This window comes from Sceloporus undulatus, chromosome 5, assembly GCF_019175285.1.
Source record: "Sceloporus undulatus isolate JIND9_A2432 ecotype Alabama chromosome 5, SceUnd_v1.1, whole genome shotgun sequence".
NCBI lineage: Eukaryota > Metazoa > Chordata > Lepidosauria > Squamata > Phrynosomatidae > Sceloporus > Sceloporus undulatus.
In genome coordinates this window covers 187,941,706-187,962,349 of record NC_056526.1, presented here as the reverse complement: position 1 = coordinate 187,962,349, position 20,644 = coordinate 187,941,706, and the positions used below count along the sequence as shown (strand labels likewise).

General features: G+C 41.2%; 2 protein-coding genes across 6 annotated transcripts in view; both read right to left on the bottom strand.

Moving 5' to 3' along the window:
• PTPRA (protein tyrosine phosphatase receptor type A) overlaps nucleotides 1-20,644 on the bottom strand; it is a 604,614-nt gene that overhangs the window by 226,613 nt on the left and 357,357 nt on the right. The gene's annotated exons all lie outside the window — the stretch shown is intronic.
• The window catches only part of RNF24 (ring finger protein 24), a 73,849-nt gene that overhangs the window by 18,904 nt on the left and 34,301 nt on the right, over nucleotides 1-20,644 (bottom strand). For 3 of the 4 annotated variants that reach the window (XM_042466834.1, XM_042466835.1, XM_042466833.1), the window contains exon 2: nucleotides 3,456-3,605. In XM_042466834.1, the coding sequence (XP_042322768.1) occupies nucleotides 3,456-3,598 (143 nt within the window). In that variant the 5' untranslated portion in view covers nucleotides 3,599-3,605. Of the gene's footprint in view, nucleotides 1-3,455; nucleotides 3,606-5,405; nucleotides 5,701-20,644 lie in introns of those variants that run through there. The other variant, XM_042466831.1, reaches the window with a different exon arrangement.

The following is a 20,644-nucleotide window of genomic DNA, read 5'->3' as shown; positions in this document are numbered from 1 at the left end:
AGCAAACCTGGATTTTGCCATTTTATATAAGGGACACCATTTTACTACTCGGTTGTATTTAATGGGACTTGAACATCCATGGATTTTGGCATCCACAGAGGGGCCTGGAACCAAACCACAGTGGATACCATTATACCACTGTATATTGAAAACCCACAGACATTCTAGTCTTGTGAATGGTTCAGTCTTTGCCCTGATCTAAGAAGACTGGCAGACTTGGGTTATGAGTATGCTAGCTGGCAAAAGAGAGCCAGCATGGTATAGTGGTTTGAGTGTTGGACTACAACTCTGGAGACCAGGGTTCGATTCCCTGGTTGGGAATCCGACATTGGGCAAGTCACATGCTCTCAGCCTCAGGGGATGGCAATGGCAAACCTCCTCTGAACAAATCTTACCAGGAAGTTTGAAGCAGACTGAAGAAGACTGAAGCAGACTGAAAAAACTTGAAGGCACGCAACAACAACAACAACAATTGGCTAAAATATGCTTCAAATAATACAGCTGGCCCTCCACATTTGCAGCTTTGACTTTTGCGGATTTGATTAATTGTGGTTTTGATTAATATGTTCTCTCTAGGAATCTCTAGGTTCTCCAGCACAGTTCTACCAGATGTTGATCATAGAGTTGCACTGGAGAACCTAGACATTTCTAGGGAAAACACTTCTCTAGGCATTTGTAGATCTTCCAGCAGGATTCTATGATCAACTTCTGGCAGATGTTGACCACACAGTTGCACTGCAGGACCTGGAGATTCCTAGAGATGCTCTCTTTGGTAAAAAGAATAGTGTGTTTTTTTACTTGTGGTTTTCTCACATTCACAGTCTTCACTCCCAGCCCCAGTGAATGTGGAAGGACCACTGTATTTGTATGCTCACTGTTTTGAATGGCTTTAATTGGGTTGTCTATGTCAAGCACTACATTCATCCAATCTCTAACACAGCTTTCTGTTCACACAGAACCTGATCAGATGCCTCCAGGAAGCACCAAAGTGAGATTTGAGCACAACTGCATCCTATATTTTGTTTTCTCTGGCAAGAGGAAAGACTGCCTTGGATTTTTTTGTTGTGTGCCTTCAAATCGTTTCCAACTTATGGCAAGCCTCAAGCAAATCTATCATGGGGTTTTCTGGGACTGAGAGGGTGTCACTCACCCAAAGTCACCCAGAGGGCTTCCAAGGTTGAGGGGAAATTTCACCCAGATCTCCAGAGTCCAAGATCCTATGCTCAAACCACTATGCCATGCTGACTCTCCTGCCGTGGATACTTAAGGGGATAAATATGCAGCCATTGGTGGTCCTAACCTGTGTTGATTGAACTAGCTCCCTTTTGAAAGACATCAAAGTCTGCTGACATTGCTGAATCTGGTGGAAGCAAGTTCCACAGCTGAACTATGCACAGTATGAAGAAGTCCTTCTCTTCTTCCTCACCTTGAATTTCCCATCATTCAGCTTCACTAGATGGCCCACTGGATTCCATTATTAGTATTCTTTTTAAGGGATTATGGTTTCTAATAGGTTTTGATCAATTAATTACATTTTAAGCTTTTGTATGCTTTGGAATTTTTAGCTATGTTTCTTTGAGCTAGTTTAAGCTGCCTTGAGTCCTGGGGAAAAGGTAGGATATAAATAAATATAGTAGTAAAAACAATAACAACAAATATATCATTATTATGGGAGCAGGAGGAAAGTTTCTCCCTATCTGCTTCCTCCATACCATGCATAACTTGCTGCATAACTATGATATCTGCTCAGGGAGGGCAAGTACAGGCTTAGTTTGAACATTTGAAACTGCCTGACACCAGGAGTGGGAAAATGTGGCCCAGAGGCTGCATGAAGTCCCTGGACCTAAAGATTCCTAAAGAAATAGTGTCTCATGTAAAAACTGGATCCTTGCGGAACCATAGGTTTTCAGCTTGAGAACCTCTGCTTCATCCGAAACAAACAGTAGCTTCCCGAGGCTTTTAGTAGAGATTCTTTCCTGGTTGCTTAGAAATCGTATTTGGACACTCCAAGGATTGAACCTGGAATTTTTCGCATGCAAAGCTCTGAGTTATGGTCCCTTCAATCCTACAGGTGAAAACCTCTGGGCAAAGCTTTTCTAGTGAAACAGTCAGGTAATACATCACCTTCCCTTTGCTCCAGTAGAAACCTCAAAACCTACTTCTTGGTCTGCAATTTTGGGAACAAGCCATCTCTAGGGAAACCACTGTGTTGGTGTTTTGGACTTCAGCTCCCAGCATCCCAGACTATTGGCCAAAGTGGCTGAGGCTTCTGGGAGCTGAAGTCCAAAACACCTGGAGGACCACAGTTTGGACATTGCTGGGATAAAGTGAGGTGGACTCACAAAAAACTAAGCCAGATAAAATTGGTTGGCTTTCCATGTTCCAAAACACTGTTGGTTTTTGCAGCCTAACTGTTCATTTTTGCATCTGCTGAAGGAACCTGCTTTCATCTGTGAGAGAAAGCCATATGTGCATTTTAAAATGGTGCTCAAGTATTTTTCTAATATGCAGAAGTGTTTTTAAAGAAAAGTTGGGGAAACATCTTTTGTGAGGTCACAGGCAACCAGGTTGCACATCCCAGGATTCCATATGATGCAGCATCAAACTGCATTATTTCTGCAGTGCAGACTGGACCCCAGCCAACTAGCACTTCACATAGCCATTTTGGACTAGCAGACTTTGAGATGCTCAGATTTGATCATTGGGAGAAGACTATATATGTGATAGCAAATCCACTTCCTTGAGTGTGTGTTTTTAATGTATATCTGCATACACGCTCAAGACAAGCTTCTTGTTTTGAGTGTGTATGCAGATACACATTAAAAACATAACTTATCCTCACAGAGAGGATAAGGTGAGGCAGACCTGCTCCAGCAAATTAGTTATGAAGGGGAGTGGTTGACTTACCTGATATAACAACAACAACAACAACATAGAGAGATCTTGTAGCACCTCTGAGACTCACTGAAGGAAAGAAGTTGGCAGCATGAGCTTTTGTAGACTTTACTTCCTCATATGCATCTGAGGAAGTAAACTCAAGTCTAGGAAATCTCATGCTGCTAACTTCTTTCTTTCAGTTGATCTGAAAGGTGCTACAAGATCTCTCTACATACTAATTCCTGTTTTGACAGTGTGTATGTGTATGTTTGCGTACATGTACACACATTTCATTTCTGGGTATGGTAAAGTTCACAGTAGATCCTGAGAGTAGAAAACTCTCTGGCCCCAAGTTCCTGGAAATTGTCGTTGTTGTTGTTGTTGTTGTGTGCCTCCAAGTCATTTTTAACTTCTGGTGACTCTTAAGGCGAACTGACTCTTGTTTTATCTCACTCTCAAGTCCAGAATGCATGCAGAATACCCAGCACAAAGGAACGACTTATCCTCACAGAGAGGATAAGGTGAGGCAGACCTGCTCCAGCAAATTAGTTATGATGAGGAGTGGTTGGTTGACTTACCTGATCAAGTAGCAGCAGAAGAGTAAACTAAGAATGAAGACAAAGATGGCAGTGCCAAAGACCACAATGTATATGTTGAGAGGCAGGTTCTGGAATCCAATGTTTGGCATCCTGAAACTGTAATGCTGGAAATCTGAGCTCATGGATGGTCTGCCAAGAAATAAGAAAAAGAAGGGTATTAGAATTCAGAACTAATTGTGTCCTAAAATCATATCTGCTCCACTTATTAGTTCAGCAAATCTTTAGTTCTTCTTTACCATTGTTAAATTGCAGGAACTCGCATGGATTAATCCATCAAATCCCAAGCTCTTCTATACCACTCTTAAAATGCGGGGACTTGAATGCATCAAACACCAGAGCTTGAGAAGTAAGTAGATGTCTGCAATGAAGTAGCTTTTTTTGGTAATGAAGGGAAAATGATGTTACATTTCAAAAAAGTAATTCAGTCCTTGGGAATAAAGTACAATGAGTACTATTCTCTAGTTACTTTTAAAAATTAATTTTAAATGACGTTTTAAGCAGAAATTTAGGCTAGAATTTTTCAAATTTTGTATCATTTTCTTATCAATTCGGAGTCCCCCCCCAAAAGTAATGAAAGGTAACAAGCAAGTAATGTAACAAGCTATTTAAAAATATGTAATGAGAAAGGGCAACAATCACATTCCTAAATGAGTAACAGGAAGTAATCACTTTAGAAACACTGTAACCATAAGGATCAATCTTTAAAACACTGTAACAAGCAATAGGAAAGCATTACTTTAAAAAGCCAAAACAGGTTCCAACCTCTAGTACATATATACAAATACATAAATACTAAGAAGGATCCGAAACCAGTGGAAACAAGAGGCTAAGCTGCTGGCACAGAAAAAATATAGCAAAATACACCTCCAGCAGGCTTGAAGCAATCCAAAGATCCAAAGGCTAATTCCATCAAATAGAGAAAATGACAAATGAGACATATGTAATTGTATCCGCAAGAGCCAGCATTGTGTTGCAGCTTCAATGTTGGAGGAAGACTCTGGCAGACCAGGGTTCAAATCCCTGCTCAGCCATGGAAATCTACTAGGTGACCTTGGATAAGTCACACTCTCTGAGCCTCAGAGCAAACCCACTCTGGACAAACCTTGCCAAGGAAACCTTAGGACAGGATCACCGCTAAGTTGGATTCAACTTGAAGGCACAGATGTAGAAACCTCACCAGTCTACCTATGGCTGGATTCTCTGACTGATAGCAGAGTTTGACATTCAGTTTGTATACTGTCAATAATTTTATTGTTACATTTGAGCACACATAATAATAATTCTGCCCATTACACACTATCTTTCTCCTTCTAATTAAACACACAAGAGAAGCAAGACATGTAGCAGTATACTGTGGGTCCTTGGTATCGGCTGGGGTTTGGACCCCCATGGATACTAAAATCCATGGATGTGCAAGTCCCATTGAATACAACAGATAGTATAATGGTGACCCTTATATAAAATGGCAAAATCAAGTTTTGCTTTTTGGAACTTATATATTTTAAAAAATATTTTCAAATATTTTATCATGCACTTTCATACATATCAATCCACTTCTTCAGATGCACTGATGGACTTAATATCAAACCAGTTATATAAGCCATTAAGGTAGGATCCTATAGGTGTCTGCCACACCTCTGGTATCCATGATCTTTCTGAGCCCTATTTCTTTGCAATTTCAATACAAGAGTACAGTGGGAAATACCAAATGCATTATAAGTTTGTCTACCATTAAAGAAAACTGATTCAGGAATCCGAACAAGCCAAAAGCATTACCAAAGTGCAAACAAAACAAAGCAGAGGAAAAACCTCTACAGCCCCATGCTTTATTTTTTGCTTTCTAGACATCCACACAAGCCCTCTTCGAAAGAAAAACAGGAAGGCAGGAAAAAGAGACACTTAAAATCATTACAGCACCATTAGACTTACATGCTATGCGGCATTGTGATGATGGCAAAGGAGGCCAAAAGCAAGAACATAAGTTTTTGTATTGCTTATTAAAAAAGAATCTTCTCAGCAGCTTTAGGCTAAGACCAATTATAATAATGTTCTTTTGGCAGCTGCAAAGCAAGAGCCTCTCAGCCAGCAAAAACTCCCTCCTTGGGGGAAAAAACCCGAAATTGCAATGGCTCAACTCCGACTTAGTCGTCCGCTGGAGTTTAGGAACAGATTCCTCTCTCAGCTTGGCCAGGATGAATGATCCTATAGGCAAAGGGAGGCTTCCTCCTTTTGTTTCCAGGCGTGGTTTCCCATGTTGTTGGGTTTGCACAGGAGAGGAGGAGGAGGAGATTTCCACTAACCGGTGTGATAGAGTCAGAGGAAAATTACAAGCGTCATAAAAATGAGATTTTACAGCTTTTTGCACAGCTCTCTCTCTCTCTCTCAGTACAGGCTGTCCAGCTGTTTGGCAGGTTTAAAGCAGTATTCCTTGCTTCCACTTGCCTGGCCCAAAGAGAGGAAAAAATGGGATGTTAGCCAGGACTTCTTCTTCTCTTAGGCTTATATCACATGTTGGAAAGGTGTGTGTTGCTGTTAAAGGTCCTTGAGCTGTCCATGGAGACCCATCGGATGAGACATCTTCAAGACTCCTTGGCATGACATAATATTGCAAGATCTAGGATGAGTTATTGGTGTATGAAGCCAGTGTAGGGTAGAGGTTTCAGTGTTGGACTATGATTCTGGAAACCAGGGTTCAATTCGCAGCTTGGCCATGAAACCCTTTGGGCAAGTCATACCTTCTCAGCCTCAAGGGAAGGTGATGGCAAACCACCTCTGAACAAAACTTGCCAAGAAAAGTCCATGAGCCTTAGGGTCACCATAAGTCAGAAACAACTTGAAGGCACACAACAACATTATTGGCGCATGAAGCTAGCATGGTGTAGCGGTTTGAGTTTTGGACTGTGTCTCTGGAAACCAGGATTGAGCCATGTAAACCCACTGGGTGACCTTGGGCAAGTCACATTCTCTCAGCCGCAGGGGAAGGCAACAGCAAAACTTCCTTTGAACAAATCTGGCCAAGAACATCCCATAACAGATTAGCATTAGGGCCTCTGAATGTAGGAAACCACTTGAAGGCACACAACAACAACATTGGTGCATGGAGCACTGCCACGTGCATCAGCCACAACTGCATTTATTTGTTCCACACCACATCAATAATGATGTTCCTGAGCGGTCTGATCCATCAATTACTGTGATAATATATAGTTTCTCCTGGATGAAACCTTCTGGGAGCTCAGAGTGCCATGCCACATATGAGTAAATTTGAGGGAAGAACAGGTTGCTTACCTGTAACTGTGTTCTTTGAGCAGTCATCTGTAGCTGCTTCTACACTGCAGAATTAATGCAGTTTGATACTGCTTTAACTGCCACAGCTCAATGCTCTGGAATTCTGGGATTTGTAGTTTTGTTAGATATTTAGCCTTCTCTGCAAGAGAGCTCTGGTGCCACAACAAAATACAAATCCAAGGATTCCATAAGCATGGAGCGGTGGCAGTTAAAACAGTGTCAAACTGCATTAATTCTGCAGCGTGACAGCAGCCTGTATGACGAAGACCATGAAAAAGTAATTACTTTTTTGGAGCACAACTTCAATACTGCCAGTGCAGCCTTTCAACAGTTCTGGGAGATGGAGTCCAAAAAAGTCACAAGCCCTAGTTATAATATATAAAAGCATGGGTTAGGGTTGTGAGATTAGTGCTAGAGTTTTCAAGTGGCATCTGTACTTCTTCTCTTGGATGCAAAAGGGAGCTTTGGGACCCTTTCACACTACCCAGTTATAACACTATGATTCCTATGGGTGCATCCTACAGAATTAGGGGATTTGTAGTTCAATGAGGCCCTAAAGTTCTTAGGCTGAGAGTTCTAAATGCACCTCCCTAAATTGCAAATGTTTGAGCCAGCATGGTGTAATGGTTTGAGTGTTGGGCTATGACTCTGGAGACTAGGGTTCGAATCCTCACTCAGTCATGGAAATCCATTGGGTGGCTTTAGGCAAGTCACATTCTCTCAGCCTCAGAGGTTGACAATGGAATGACCCCTTCTGAACAAATCCTGTTGAGAAATTCCTGTGATAGGCTTGCCTTACAGTCACCAAAAGTCAGAAGTGACTTGAAGGCACACAACAACAAACTGGAAATCTCCAAATTCAATGCAATGCAGCAATGCCAGTTATAGTGGAATTATCATTGTGGGTTGCAAAAGCATTTCTGATGACAGAGAAATGATAAGGGAACAATTGCTGTGAAGAAACGAGAATCAGAAATCGTAGGGAGGTTACAAGCTGCACAGTGAGAAGTGGATGATGGTGGTAAGCAAAAGGATGATGATACCATCATCCCCACAAAGTTTCCAGTTTAAATGTTGTGAGACTTAAATGTAAGGAAAAGGAGTCCAGAAGCCATCAGCCAAGATGGAGCGATATGGGATATTCTATGGCTCTCAACTAACATTACATGTCTTTCGCTAGTAGGATCACTTTGGCAAAAAGAAAAAATAAATTAACAGCTAAAAGTTATTTCCATAAAGAGGAATTTAACATTAGGTTGGACAAAAGGACAGGAAAAACATAACAGTGTTGTGAGTCATTACCTGGAAAACCAGCAACTTACAAACGCTACAAGAATCTATTCTACGGACAAAGGAAGGAAGGAAGGATTTTGTCATCATGAAAAAAGGGGGAGACCTCATTATTTCCTGTCCGTTAAAATATTACGTAAGTTGGCTTTGAATTTGTAGCAGCACTGCAAAGTCAATGGACTGCATGAGTTTCCAAATGTATTGAAGGCGATGACATTAATGCTTAGGCCTAATTAAATACTTTAAATGCTTTTTTTTTGGCGAATGGTCAAAAATTTATGAATGTACATGTTCAATCTTGAGACCAGCTCCATTTTTGGCTTCTTATCTTGTATCATCATCATCATCATCATCATCATCTCTTCTTCTTCTTCTTCTTTCAAGCAGGTCATGATCAGTGGAAGCTGGCAGTGTCCATATCACTGAGCCCGGCCAGACCCAGAAGAGGCTGCCAGGTGCCAACAGCATCTTCATGCCCACCAGCAGCTACAGCAGGCAAATGCACAGATGCATGGCTGGCAGAGGATTGCAAATGGGAATGCGCCAGGCAGCCTGAGGGTTACACCATGAGTTACCTTTCAAAGCTATAGCCATGTAAGTCTGTAGAATCAGTATGCAGAGAGATCTTGTAGCACTCTTGAGACTACTGCATATACTCATGTATAGCTCTAAAAATTTTAGTCAAAAAATTGACCCCAAAACCCCTGAATCGACTTATCCACGGGTCAATGTAAGTTCTGTACTTAACTCTTATTTAAAAAGGAGCCATTCCTTGGTGAAAGGCAAGAGCATAATCTGTCCTGAAAGCACTGACCATCCTCTACTCTCTCATTCATCCAGCCTTTAGTGTGAGCACTGTTATGCTTGCTGGAATTTTGTAACTTATTTGGCATTGCTTTCCTTTGCTTCATCCTTTAGATCTTTTGTTACATACACACCCTTAGGTTTTATGGTCGACTTATCCACAGGTCATATCAAAATCCATAATTTTGGCCCCAAAAGCTGCTTTCGACTTATACACAAGGTCGACTTATAGTTGAGTATATATGGGTAAATGAAAGAAAGAAGTTGCTTTTTGCATCCAAAGCAGCAGACGGAAGTCTACGAAAGCTCACGTTGCCAGCTTCTTTTTTTTCCACTTAGTCTCCAACGTACTAGAAGATCTCATACATGAGTTACTATATTGGAGTGACCCCAACCCTAGCAATGCTACCGGCTGCCACAAGACTAACAGTGTTATGAGGCTGAGAGAAAGAAGATTTGGGTAAGTTCACGTGACATTTTGTAAACTTCCACCCTGAACTGTGCAGGCAGCAAACAAAGCCATGAGCAATGTTGCTGGAAACACTGGGTTGAAAAACAATCTGAGTTGAATTAGGAAGAAGCTGTGGAAATCCAAGTAGGTCATGACCGTTGTTGTTGTGTGTCTTTAAGTCAATGCTGGCTGATAGCAAGCCTAAGATGAAGCTATTGTGGGGTTTTCCTGCCAAGATTTGTCCAGAGGGTTTTTTTGCCTTTGCCTTGCTTTGAGGCTGAACGGTCACCCAGTGGGTTTCCATGACCGAGGAGGAATTTGAACCTTGGTCCCCTAGAGTTGTAGTCTTGTGCTCGAACCACTAACACCATCGTGGCTAATGCTACTCCAAATACCACCAAGCCTGAATCCACCCTTGTTGCTGTTGTGTGCCTTCAAATTGTTTCCATCTTATGGCAACCCAAAGTGTGTGTTTCTCTTGCTCAGCCTGGATTAGAGTCCTGATCTCCAGAGTAATAGTCTGACACTCAAACCACTACGCCATGCTCGATCTACCATATACAGTGTACCTGCATCATATGCTGAAGCCTTGCACCGGAAGTAGCAGTGACGTGCACACTGCATGCGTGAGCTCTATTGTTTTCAATGGGGCTTGAGCATACGCAGTATTTGCCTTATGTGGGGTGTGTATGTGTGTGTTCCGGAACGGATCCCTCCCATAAGGGAAGAGCCCACTGCATTATTTAAGTATATATTAATTTAATTTCTATCCTGCCTTTCTCTGAACATGGGTCCAAGACAGCTCACTGAACAAATTTAAACAAAGTACAGTTTAAAAACTATCATTATGTCCAGTTTAAAAACTATCCTCTTAAAAACAGGACTAGTTTAAAATAGTTTGCCACAGTACACAAAGTTGTTGTTACACTCTTTCACGTCGACCCTTTCCTAGAGTTTTCTCGCTAAGATTTACAGTACTTAGAGGAGGTCTGCTATTCCCTTCCTCTGAGGCTGAGAGAGTGTGACCTGCTCAAGATGACCCAGTAGCTTTCCTTGGCTGAGTGGGAATTTGTACCCTGGTCTCCCAAAGTCCTGGTCCAACACTCAAACTATGATAACTTAGGGTTTTTATTAGCGGGATTTAATCAGGGGAAAGTTTGCCCTTGCTTGCCTCTGAGGCTGAGAGAGTATGAGTTGCCCAAGGTCACGCAGAAGGCTTCCACGACTTAAGAGGAGGCTTTCACCTTTGTCCCATGGAGTCCTAATCAGTTTGGTGCAGTGGTTTTAGGTGTTGGACTGTGACTCTTGGAAACCAGGGTTTGAATGGGAAACCCCATTCAAAAACAGAAATCACCAAGACTTTGGGCATGTTCCACTCTCTCAGCCTCACAGGAAGCAATTGCGTACCCTCTCTGAATATGTCTTGTCCAGAAAACCCTATGATATGGTGGTCCTAAGTCAGAATTTATTTTAAGGTTTCCAAGTACTGGCAAAACCACCTTGGAAGATTCCTTGCCTAAGAAAACCCTATGAAATTCATGGGGTCACCATAAGTCAACAGGTGACTTGAAGGCACACATGCACACAAGAACAAACAGCACACATACACACACATCATTAAAAGATCCTTCTACAATAGCCAGTTAAGTCACTTAAATCCTGTTGAAAGCTTGAGTTTGCAAATGTAATCCCCAGCACTTTTAAAAGCAGACAAAGATCATGCATCCCCTTCAAATCCTCTCCAACTGCAAGTCCCAACATTCCTCAGCACAGGGCAGATGGGAAGTGCAGTCCCACACTATGATTCCCACCACTGGTTTAAAGGCTGGCCAAAGGTGCGGAATGCTGCAGAAGATTAGGAGGAACAAATTAGGAGGAGTAGCTAATACCCCAGAGGAGAGGATCGAAATTCAAAATGACCTGAATAGATTAGAAAGCTGGACCAAAGCTAACAAAACAAAATTCAACAGGGAGAAATGTTAGGTACTGCACTTTAAGCAGAAAAAATGAAATGCATAGATATATGACACAGGACACCTGACTTAACAAGATGACATGTGAAAGGGATCTAGGCATCCTAGTAGACCACAAGTTGAACATGAGTCAACAGTGTGATGTGACAGCTAAAAAGGACAATGCGATTTTAGGCTTCATCAATAGAAGTACAGTATAGTGTCTAGATCAATGGAAGTAATGGTGCCACTCTATTCTGCTTTAGTCAGGCCCCACTTGGAATATTGTGTCCAGTTCTGGGCACCACAATTCAAAAAGGACATTGAGAAACTGGAGCATGTCGAGAGGAAGGCCAACAAAATGGTGAAAGGTCTGGAAACCATGAAGCGCTATGAAGAGAGACTTAGGGAGCTGGGTATGTTTTCCTGGAGAAAAGAAGGTTAAGAGGTGATATAACAGCCTTGTTTAAGTATTTAAAGGGATGTCGCATTGAGGACGGAGCAAGCTTTTTTTCTGCTGCTCCAGAGAATAGGACCCAGAGCAATGGATGCAAGCTCCAGGAAAAGAGATTCCATCTAAACATTAGGAGGAACTTCCTGACGGTAAGAGCTGCTCAATAGTGGAATACACTGCCTTGGAGTGTGGTGGAGTCTCCTTCCTTGGAGGTCTTTAAACGGAGGCTGGATGGCCATCTGTCGGGGATGCTTTGATTGAGAGTTCCTGCATGGCAGGGAGTTGGACTGGAAGGCCCTTTTGGTCTCTTCCAGCTCTATAATTGTCTTATTCTAAGATGAATTTGAGGGAGTAAACATGAGCAGCAATGCTTCTGCATGCGTACATAGACACAGCCCGCTTCCAGATTATTTGTTTTGGGTCAACAAGGTTTTTCTCTGAAGCCTTTCCACGCTCATTCAGACAGCCTTGCTGCCGCCACCGCTGATGCTATTTGCAATTTCAACCAGCCTCTGTTTACCAACCCAGCTATTTACAATCTCCCACACTTCCTCTTTTGTTTCTTACAAATCTTGCGGTCCACATCTTTCTCTCCCCACCTGTTTTTATGTATTAATCAGATTTTTCTAGAAACGCAATATTCAGTACACAGAAATGGCATCTCTTTCTGCTGTTTTCAACCTTTAGCCTTTACACATGACTTCTCTTTTAGTATTATTAATTTTTAACCTGAACAAATTTCCTTTCATATGAACAATTAAATTTCCTTTTTAAAATTATTTTTATTATGAATTGATTACATGTATCTGTTGCTTGTTTCATATCAGACAAACACAGATAACGTTTCTTATAACAAAAAGAATGCACACACACATATTATATAAAACTTTACAGTTATCAACTTCCTCCCCCCCCCTTGGCTAAACTTATTTCTTTATGTTTTTATATTGATCTTTCCAAATATCTATTCCTTTACTTGATACTTCTATAGCATCTTTATAAAATTTAGCAAACTTTTCTCCCTTTGTTTTGCTCTCAGACTTATTAGTTTTGGAGCTCATCATGTTTCTTTGCCTTTCCTTCTCTTTCTTTTTCTTTCTTTGTTCCTCTTCTTCTCTCTTTTTAATTTTTGTTTTAGAATTTATTTCTTATTAGCAACACTGATTATTATTTCATTCATTTCCTTATATTCTCTTTAAACTTAACCGTTTATTCATCCAAGCTCTTTTGACTGATTTCCATTCTTCTTCATTCTGACGTATTGAACAATCTAATTCACAATCAAAGGAATATACAACCAGAAAACAAAAAGGCAGAAAGAAGACAAGAAGAAAAAGGGGGGAGAAGGAGAAAAAATTACAAGAATATAAAGTCATAGAAGTAATACATCATAGGGCTGTGAATCCCCCAAATTCTGACTATAATGGGGGATGGGGGGAATTTAAAAAGAAAAGAAAATTCTACTATTACAGAGCCAACTAAATAATCCTAATAAAATGACCAAAAACCATAATTACAAATTAGTACATCGTTAGATTTCTTATTGTTATAAATGGTTTCCCAATCTTTCAAGAAGTTTTCAATTGGCTTATCCATTAGGACCCATGTTAATATGGCTGTTTGGGCTAATTCCGCAAACATAACCATCCATTCTTCCATCATCGGTGCTTCAGTCCATTTCAAAGTTTGACCAAATAATAGTCTTGCTGCTCTTGTCATAAAATTAACCCTCTGTATCAGCAGAGCTTTGGTTCTGGACCCTCCCCCATGGATGACAAAAAACACAGGACTGCATATCCCATTACCTTCAACGGACACCAACAAGTGCATGACCACGTTGGTGCAGCTGTGCGCATGCGCCACCATTGATGCTAATAAAGCATCCATGGATGGCTAGCCTGCTGATACGGAGGGTTGACGGTATATCAAACACGTCATCCAACTTTATTCCCAGTTCTCTCCCAGTTTGCTGTAAACTGAGAAGCAACTTGAAAGCACATACTCACTCATAGACACAGAGCATTTTATGGTGTGGACGTATCTTATCAATTTATCCTATCAACTTATGGCAGTGACTTCATGCATTTTGTAGGGTTTTCTTGGGCGAGGAATACTCAGAGGTGGTTTTGCCATTGCCTTCCTCTGAAATATAGCCTAGAGTAACTGGCATTCATTGGTGGCCTCCCATCACAAGTTCTCATCAGAGCTGACCCTGCTTAGCTTCCAAGATCAGACAGGATCTGGTGCTTTTAGGGCACTGTCTTCTACCTTGATGGAAAACATGACATTGACAATGTGCAGGACTCTGAACTGAATTTTCATGGTATGTGAGAAATCACTGTTGCCTCAGAGCAATCCAGATACAGAGAGCTCCAGCCTTTGCCAAACTTGTTCTACAGACTAGGCTGGAAAAGTCCCAGGAACCATGTGTTACTGAAAAAAACAAAACTTAAAAGGAGAACTGATGATGATTTTAACCTTCTTCCCAATGGTGTGAGTTTCTCTTTTATATAAGGTATGACCTGCATGCAAATACCTTTGCAAGCATGGGTCAAGTTCTCACTGAAAATCTCTGTAAGAGAAAGAGAGAGAGTGACCAAGAGAAGCCCTGTGGGCATAGAGCATGGATGTATACAAATACATCAAAGTCCATAGGCTTGTGTTTAGACTTTCTCCATGTTTAACAGGATAGTCTACAAGGGGTTTCTACCTGCATTAGGCCAAGTGTGGGCAACTGCAAGACAACGGGGATCAAAATCCCAGTTTTGATTTTCAACCAATTTTGGGAGGACTATTTTGCTTTGCAGGGTATGGGGAGGCAAAACAACTGCATTTCCAGTAGTTTTAACCTGTTCGGGATGGTTTGGTTCAAAATCAGCTGCCTTGAATCTCACCTCAACAGAAAGGTGGGTATAAATTCAGTACATAAATAAATGCATCATCCCCATTTTTAATATGAATTAAAGAAGGAAACAAGAACAGATTAGAATGCAATGGACTAGAGACCCATAATACTAGTTTTAACACACTCTGTGTGTGTGTGTGTGTGTGTGTGTGTGTGTGTGTGTAATAAACACTCAATACCTAACTTAAAAATCATCTGGAGTGGCCAGCCAGAAAGATTAATCTTTATTGCTATTTTGAACTCAGACAGGGCATCCAAGTGGCGCAGTAGTTAAATGCCTGTACTGCAGCCATTCACTCAAAACCACAAGGTTGCGAGTTCAAGACCAGCAAAAGGGCCCAAGCTCAACTCAGGCTTGCATCCTTCCGAGGAGGGAGCTAAAATGAGTACTCAGACTGTTGGGGGCAAATTAGCTTACTTGCTAATTAGCTTACTTGCTGTTCACCGCTATGATCTTTGGAATAGCGGTATATAAATAAAACAAATTATTATTATTAAGTAGGTCATTCCACAATCTCTGGGTGGCTAAAGAAAATATCTTCTGGGTAACAGTTGTCAGCCTAGTTTTGGCTGACGGAAGTAAATGTTCCCCAGAGGACATGTGCGTATGGATGGACTATACAGAATAATGCAATAATGTAAGCAACTTAGACTCATTTCGGGAGCTGTATAGTGACTTTGAGAGCCAGCATGGCATATTGATTGAGCACTGGTCTACAACTCTAGATCTCACTGTTCAGTTCCCTGCTTGGCCATAGAAACCTGCTGCGTAGCCTTTGGCAAGTCACACACTCTCAGCTCCAGAAAACCCTATGATAGGGTTTTAAACTGCAAATGACTTGAAGCCACACAAAAACAACTAGTGGCTCCGAAGGGCTTCAAGGACGCTGTGGGCCACATTCAGCCTAAGAGCCATGTTTTGCCCATCCATGCATTAAGCCAAATGTACCTAGAAAGGTCACCCCAGCTTCCCTTGGACTTGCAGAGCTTGGAAACATTCTTTTTGGACTGTAATTCCCAGCATCTCCCATCAATTGTCATCCAGAAAAAGTAACTTTCTCCAAGACCTGCTTTTCGTCCTTGCACAAGGGGCAGATCTAGTCCTATGTTGAAAAAGAATGGTGCTGGACTAATGCACTGTAGACCACCCTCACCAGTGTTGGAGATAGAACAGGGTGTCCTCGCCAATTGATAGCTAAAACACAGCATGTTCCTCCCCCCCCCCCATTTAAATACCAGACGCACATTTTTGCAACTCAAATGTACCCCCAGTCCAAGGGCCCCGACTCTTATTTCCTTTCCAATTTGAAAGAAAACAAGGTCAGTTCAACAACTCAAATAGAAACTTGAAGCATTTTAATTAAATTTTCCCACACCACAAATTAGCATTTTGCACACAGCATGACATTTGGAAACTTGAGTATTACTTCTGGCCTTGGAGAACTCAAGCGGAGAACTGAGCTCAGTTTTCAGCATAGTCCTTTCCCTGGCTTAACTCAAGGTTGTTAGGAAGGATGTGTGAAGTAAGAATTGATCCATGTGCTCTGGGTAATAAGAAATGTCAACTGAGATAATAATAAATGAGCAAGAGTGCAAAGGAGGTTTCCAGGTGGATTTGGACCTACTTCCAAATTCAGGATGCAGAGATGCATGTATTTCAGCACATCAGGGAAGATGGATTCTATCATCCTGCATCTAGCGCACTAGTCTAGATTGTTTTCCAGCCTACAACTCTCACCACCCCAGCCATATAGCCAACAGTGAAGGACTATGGGCAATGCAACCCAAAAACACCTTGAGTTGTTTTTTGAGAGAGTTTCGGTTGGAAGAGAATGGAAATTAAAGGCTGCAATACAGAAAATGGCAAATACTTCCCAAATGCACATCCAAATTTACAAAGGAGAGCCCATAGTTGCAGAAAAGATCACCTGTGTAAGGTCACAAATTTAATTCCTGGCACCTCAAGATTGAAAAGGATCTGTTAGCTGAGAAAGATACTTTGCCCGAGGCTCTAGAAAACCAATAATACCAGAGTCTATAAATTCCTTTTTTGAATTATAACTCCCAATCCTGCAATCTCTGTATAACGGCTGAAGAATTCTGGAAGTTGTAGTTAAAAAAAAAAACTTTTCTAAACTTTCAGTCCAGCATAAAACAAAGACAATTATACCGGGCATAGATCTATAAGGAGTCTTGGAAATGTCTCATCTACGGGTTGCCATGGGTCGAAAATGGACTCGAAGGTGGATAACAGCAACAACAAATAATATACACGGCATATGCATTTCATACAGTGATTAATTCCACTTTAACTGTTATGGCAACATCCTGTGGATTTCTGAGATTTGCAGTTTTGTTGTTGTGTGCCTTCAAAGCATTTCCGGCTACAGCATCAAGCCCCACAGCAAAATATGGACAGTGATGCTGAACTTATGAGAGCCACATTGGGCTATGACTCTGGAGACCAGGGTTCGATTCCCAGCTCAGCCATGAAACCCACTAGGTGATCTTAGCCAAGTCACAGTCGCTCAGCCTCAGGGGAAGGCAATGGCAAACCTCATCTGAACAAATCTCACCCCCCAAAAATCTAAGGTTCGCCTTAGATCAGAAATGACTTGAAGGCACACAGCATGCACATGCTGAACATACAAGTCTATTGTACGGATTACAGTGGTAATGTACGAGAGGCCTTCCAAAATGTTGCATAAACACGAAGAATCATTACCGAGAAGTCAAAAGGCAGAGCATTAGCTGCTAGCAAAATAAAGCTTCTTTAATACCAAATCCATTCAGCTACTTTATGAACAGAAGAGCTTGCCAGAAATCTCTGTTGAGATTCTTGAATGCTTGAATGAATTGGACTTTAAAACACACACAGAGAAATTAACACAACAGAGTCCGCATTCTCACTAAAATGAATGAAGCCTTGTCAAAACTGTTTCATGCTTCACTCTATGTTCCCTATCTTGTAACCAGGCAGTCAGCAGCCCTTCTCATGGGAGGAAGGGACAAGTATCCAACCTCAGCTATTGGCAGCAACATTTTAAAAATCTGCCTGCAAAACAGGGATGGGCAAAGCCTGGGGAAATATATTCTTTGGACAATGGTGCCCAGAACCCCGCAGCCAATATGGCCATGGAAACTTCATCTCATAGCCCTTTTCTGCACTAATTTGGGGGTGCGGAAGCATAGCATTGCCTTGAATTCCATTTTGGGAGAAAGGTGGGATATAAATCCCATAAATAAATAAAAATCTACCTCTGTCATTTAAAAAAACAAACAGTTTTTTGAGACCATTTTTGTTTATTTGTTTAGAATCATAGAATCATAGAGTTGGAAGAGACCCCAAGGGCCACCCAGTCCAACCCCATTCTGCCATGCAGGAACTCTCAATCAAAGCATCCATGACAGATGGCCATCCAGCCTCTGCTTAAAAACCTCCAAAGGAGACTCCACCACACTCTGTTTAAATAAGTTTAAATAAGATTGATGTGTTGCATGTTGTTGTTGTTTTGGTTTGGGGGGGGAGGGTTGCATTAAAGTGTAGGATTATGTGAAAATTATATAGAAAATTAAGTAGCAAAATGCAGTTTGGATGTTAAATAATAATAAAGCTTAAATAATAATAACAATAATAAACTTAATTAATAATTGTTCTAAAAAGGTGTGTGTCTTTTTCTTTTAAAAGCAAATTATTTTGGTTAAATTAATTGAAGCATTTGTTTCTGAATGGCATTTCTTGCACTATAAAATAAAGTGACTAAAGAGAAGCTACTGACCCTGAATACTAGTCTAACAATGAACAACTATCAATAAACGGTTGAAAACTAAAATGCTTAAATTCAAATAGTCCAGTGAGAGGGCTGGAAAATAGTAATAACAGCCAGATATATATATATATATATATGAGGTCATTTGGTTTAAACCAAGGTTCAAAGCATGGTTTAACCCAACCTGGTTTAAAGCATGGTTTAACCCAACTTAGGCCCAACCTGGTTTAAACCACCCAACCCTGGTTTCAGAGGGACCCATAAGTGGGGTTCAGGGACCTCATGCCATCCAAAGCCCCCTGAAGTTGTCCTCTGAGGGTTATGCATACATAAATGTGGACTTTGGGCTAAAAACCAAAGATTGCCCATTCCTTTGGCAAGAGTCGGGAAAGAAATTGTGAAGGAACATGCTCAATACTGACTTTAAGAATCATTCCTTCAAGCCAGTGCTTCTTAAACTATCTGATGTAAAGGACTGGAAGGGTTCTGCTCCACAATGTGCCAGGGGTCAATGCTATATTTGTGCCCACTGACTACCACTGTTCCTTTCTTTCCCGGAAACATGTCACAGCTTGGCTGCCCATCGCACATATTGGTCCACAGAGCTCCACAGTGGTGGCACTATTCCAAATAACATTTTCAAGTAAGTTCTTTTGGGGTCACTGAGACATCTTTTTTTAAAGTGCATTCCGCATTCGTTACTCACACTATGGCACCGCATCTGTGTGAGCTTTGTTGCTCACGCATGCCAGCCCTCGAATAAAGATGGCGTTGACAATGCGAATGCATTTGATACATGCTCAAAGCATGTGGAGTGTTAACCCAGGTCTATTCACATCAGTTGTTCACACTCCCGACGATGCAAATCTTTTTTTTTAATTCAGGAAAAAAAAACTGTACGCTTTATCCCGGGTTAAGGTGGTTTAGGTGGCAATCCCTAACCCCCCCAAAACTTAATCGGATGCATTCAAAATGCATGTGAACAACAGAGATTCAACCTGAATTCATCCTGGATGAATTTCATTATCTGAATTTGACCAAGCCTGGAGGGTAGGGGCATGAAACCCCCCACAAAGGCCATGTTTTTGGGCTGAAAAATTAGTCATTTTTGTTTTAAAATTGGAGATCCAGTACTTTGGAAGAGGGGCCTTCTGTGAAATCAACCAGGCGTCTGTGGTCTGCATTTTCTCTACTTTTGGTAGACTAATATTAGGCATGCCAAAGAAAATGGAGGGAAATCTTGTACCTTTAATGGTTGTGTAGAAGAAAGAATTTCGGCAGATGTTGCTTGTTGCATGATAAAAATCCCCTCCCCAACCATTAAAGGTCCAGGAGCTGTCCCAGTTTTCAAGAGGGCAATGCTAACTAAAATACACAATGCACAGAGAGCGGGATGTGTGTGGACGTTTGTTTGTGTGCATGTGCGTTAAAGAGAGCATCATTTGCTGCTTCCAAGAAATTGGGAAGCCATGGCCAAGAACGCATCATGGATGTTATTTAGAGAATAAGGGGAAAGGTTAAAGGCTCTGCGCCAGCTAGTAGGTAATATCCAAAGACCTATTTTATTTTTTAACTCGAGCAAAAAAACCAAGATAAGGAGGGACAGGATTTACTCACCACCTATTTTAGACATTCCAATTTACAAAAGGGTATGGAAACCCCCTGTTAAGGCTAACGGGGCGACAGGATTAAGTTTCCGCATGGTGCACACGTACATAACGGCTCCCAGATGAAGCAGCTGCTTGGGATGGATCCCATAATATCTAATCCAGGACCAGCTAAGACGCTGCATTACGTTGCCGTTGACCGGTGCCAAGATTTTGTTCTCTTTCCAATGAAAGCGAGATGAGAGAACGCTCTGCAAGGTTTTTCACCAAGTGCCATCCGGATCAAAGCACAGAAAGCTACAGAAACCATAAAGGATAGATTTACAAGCGAAAGCCAGCTTGTATTTGTGAACATATTTCTTTTTTCTGCACTAAACCATGCACTAAACATCTTATTCCGAGAGGCTTTCCAGAACTGAATGCTTTGAAATCAAGCAACTTCAATAGGATGTCATACTGGTTTTTTTAAATCGTATTTCTACTAACTGTACAAATAAAACTATATTTTATTAATAACTACAATGTATTTTTGGCATTTTTAATTGCATGTTTTAAACTGCTTCAAAAGCTGACCATTTTATTCTGTTGCAATGTTCTGTTTTTAAAGTTTTGAACTGTCTTGAATTTGTTTTAATTTGTAGGACACC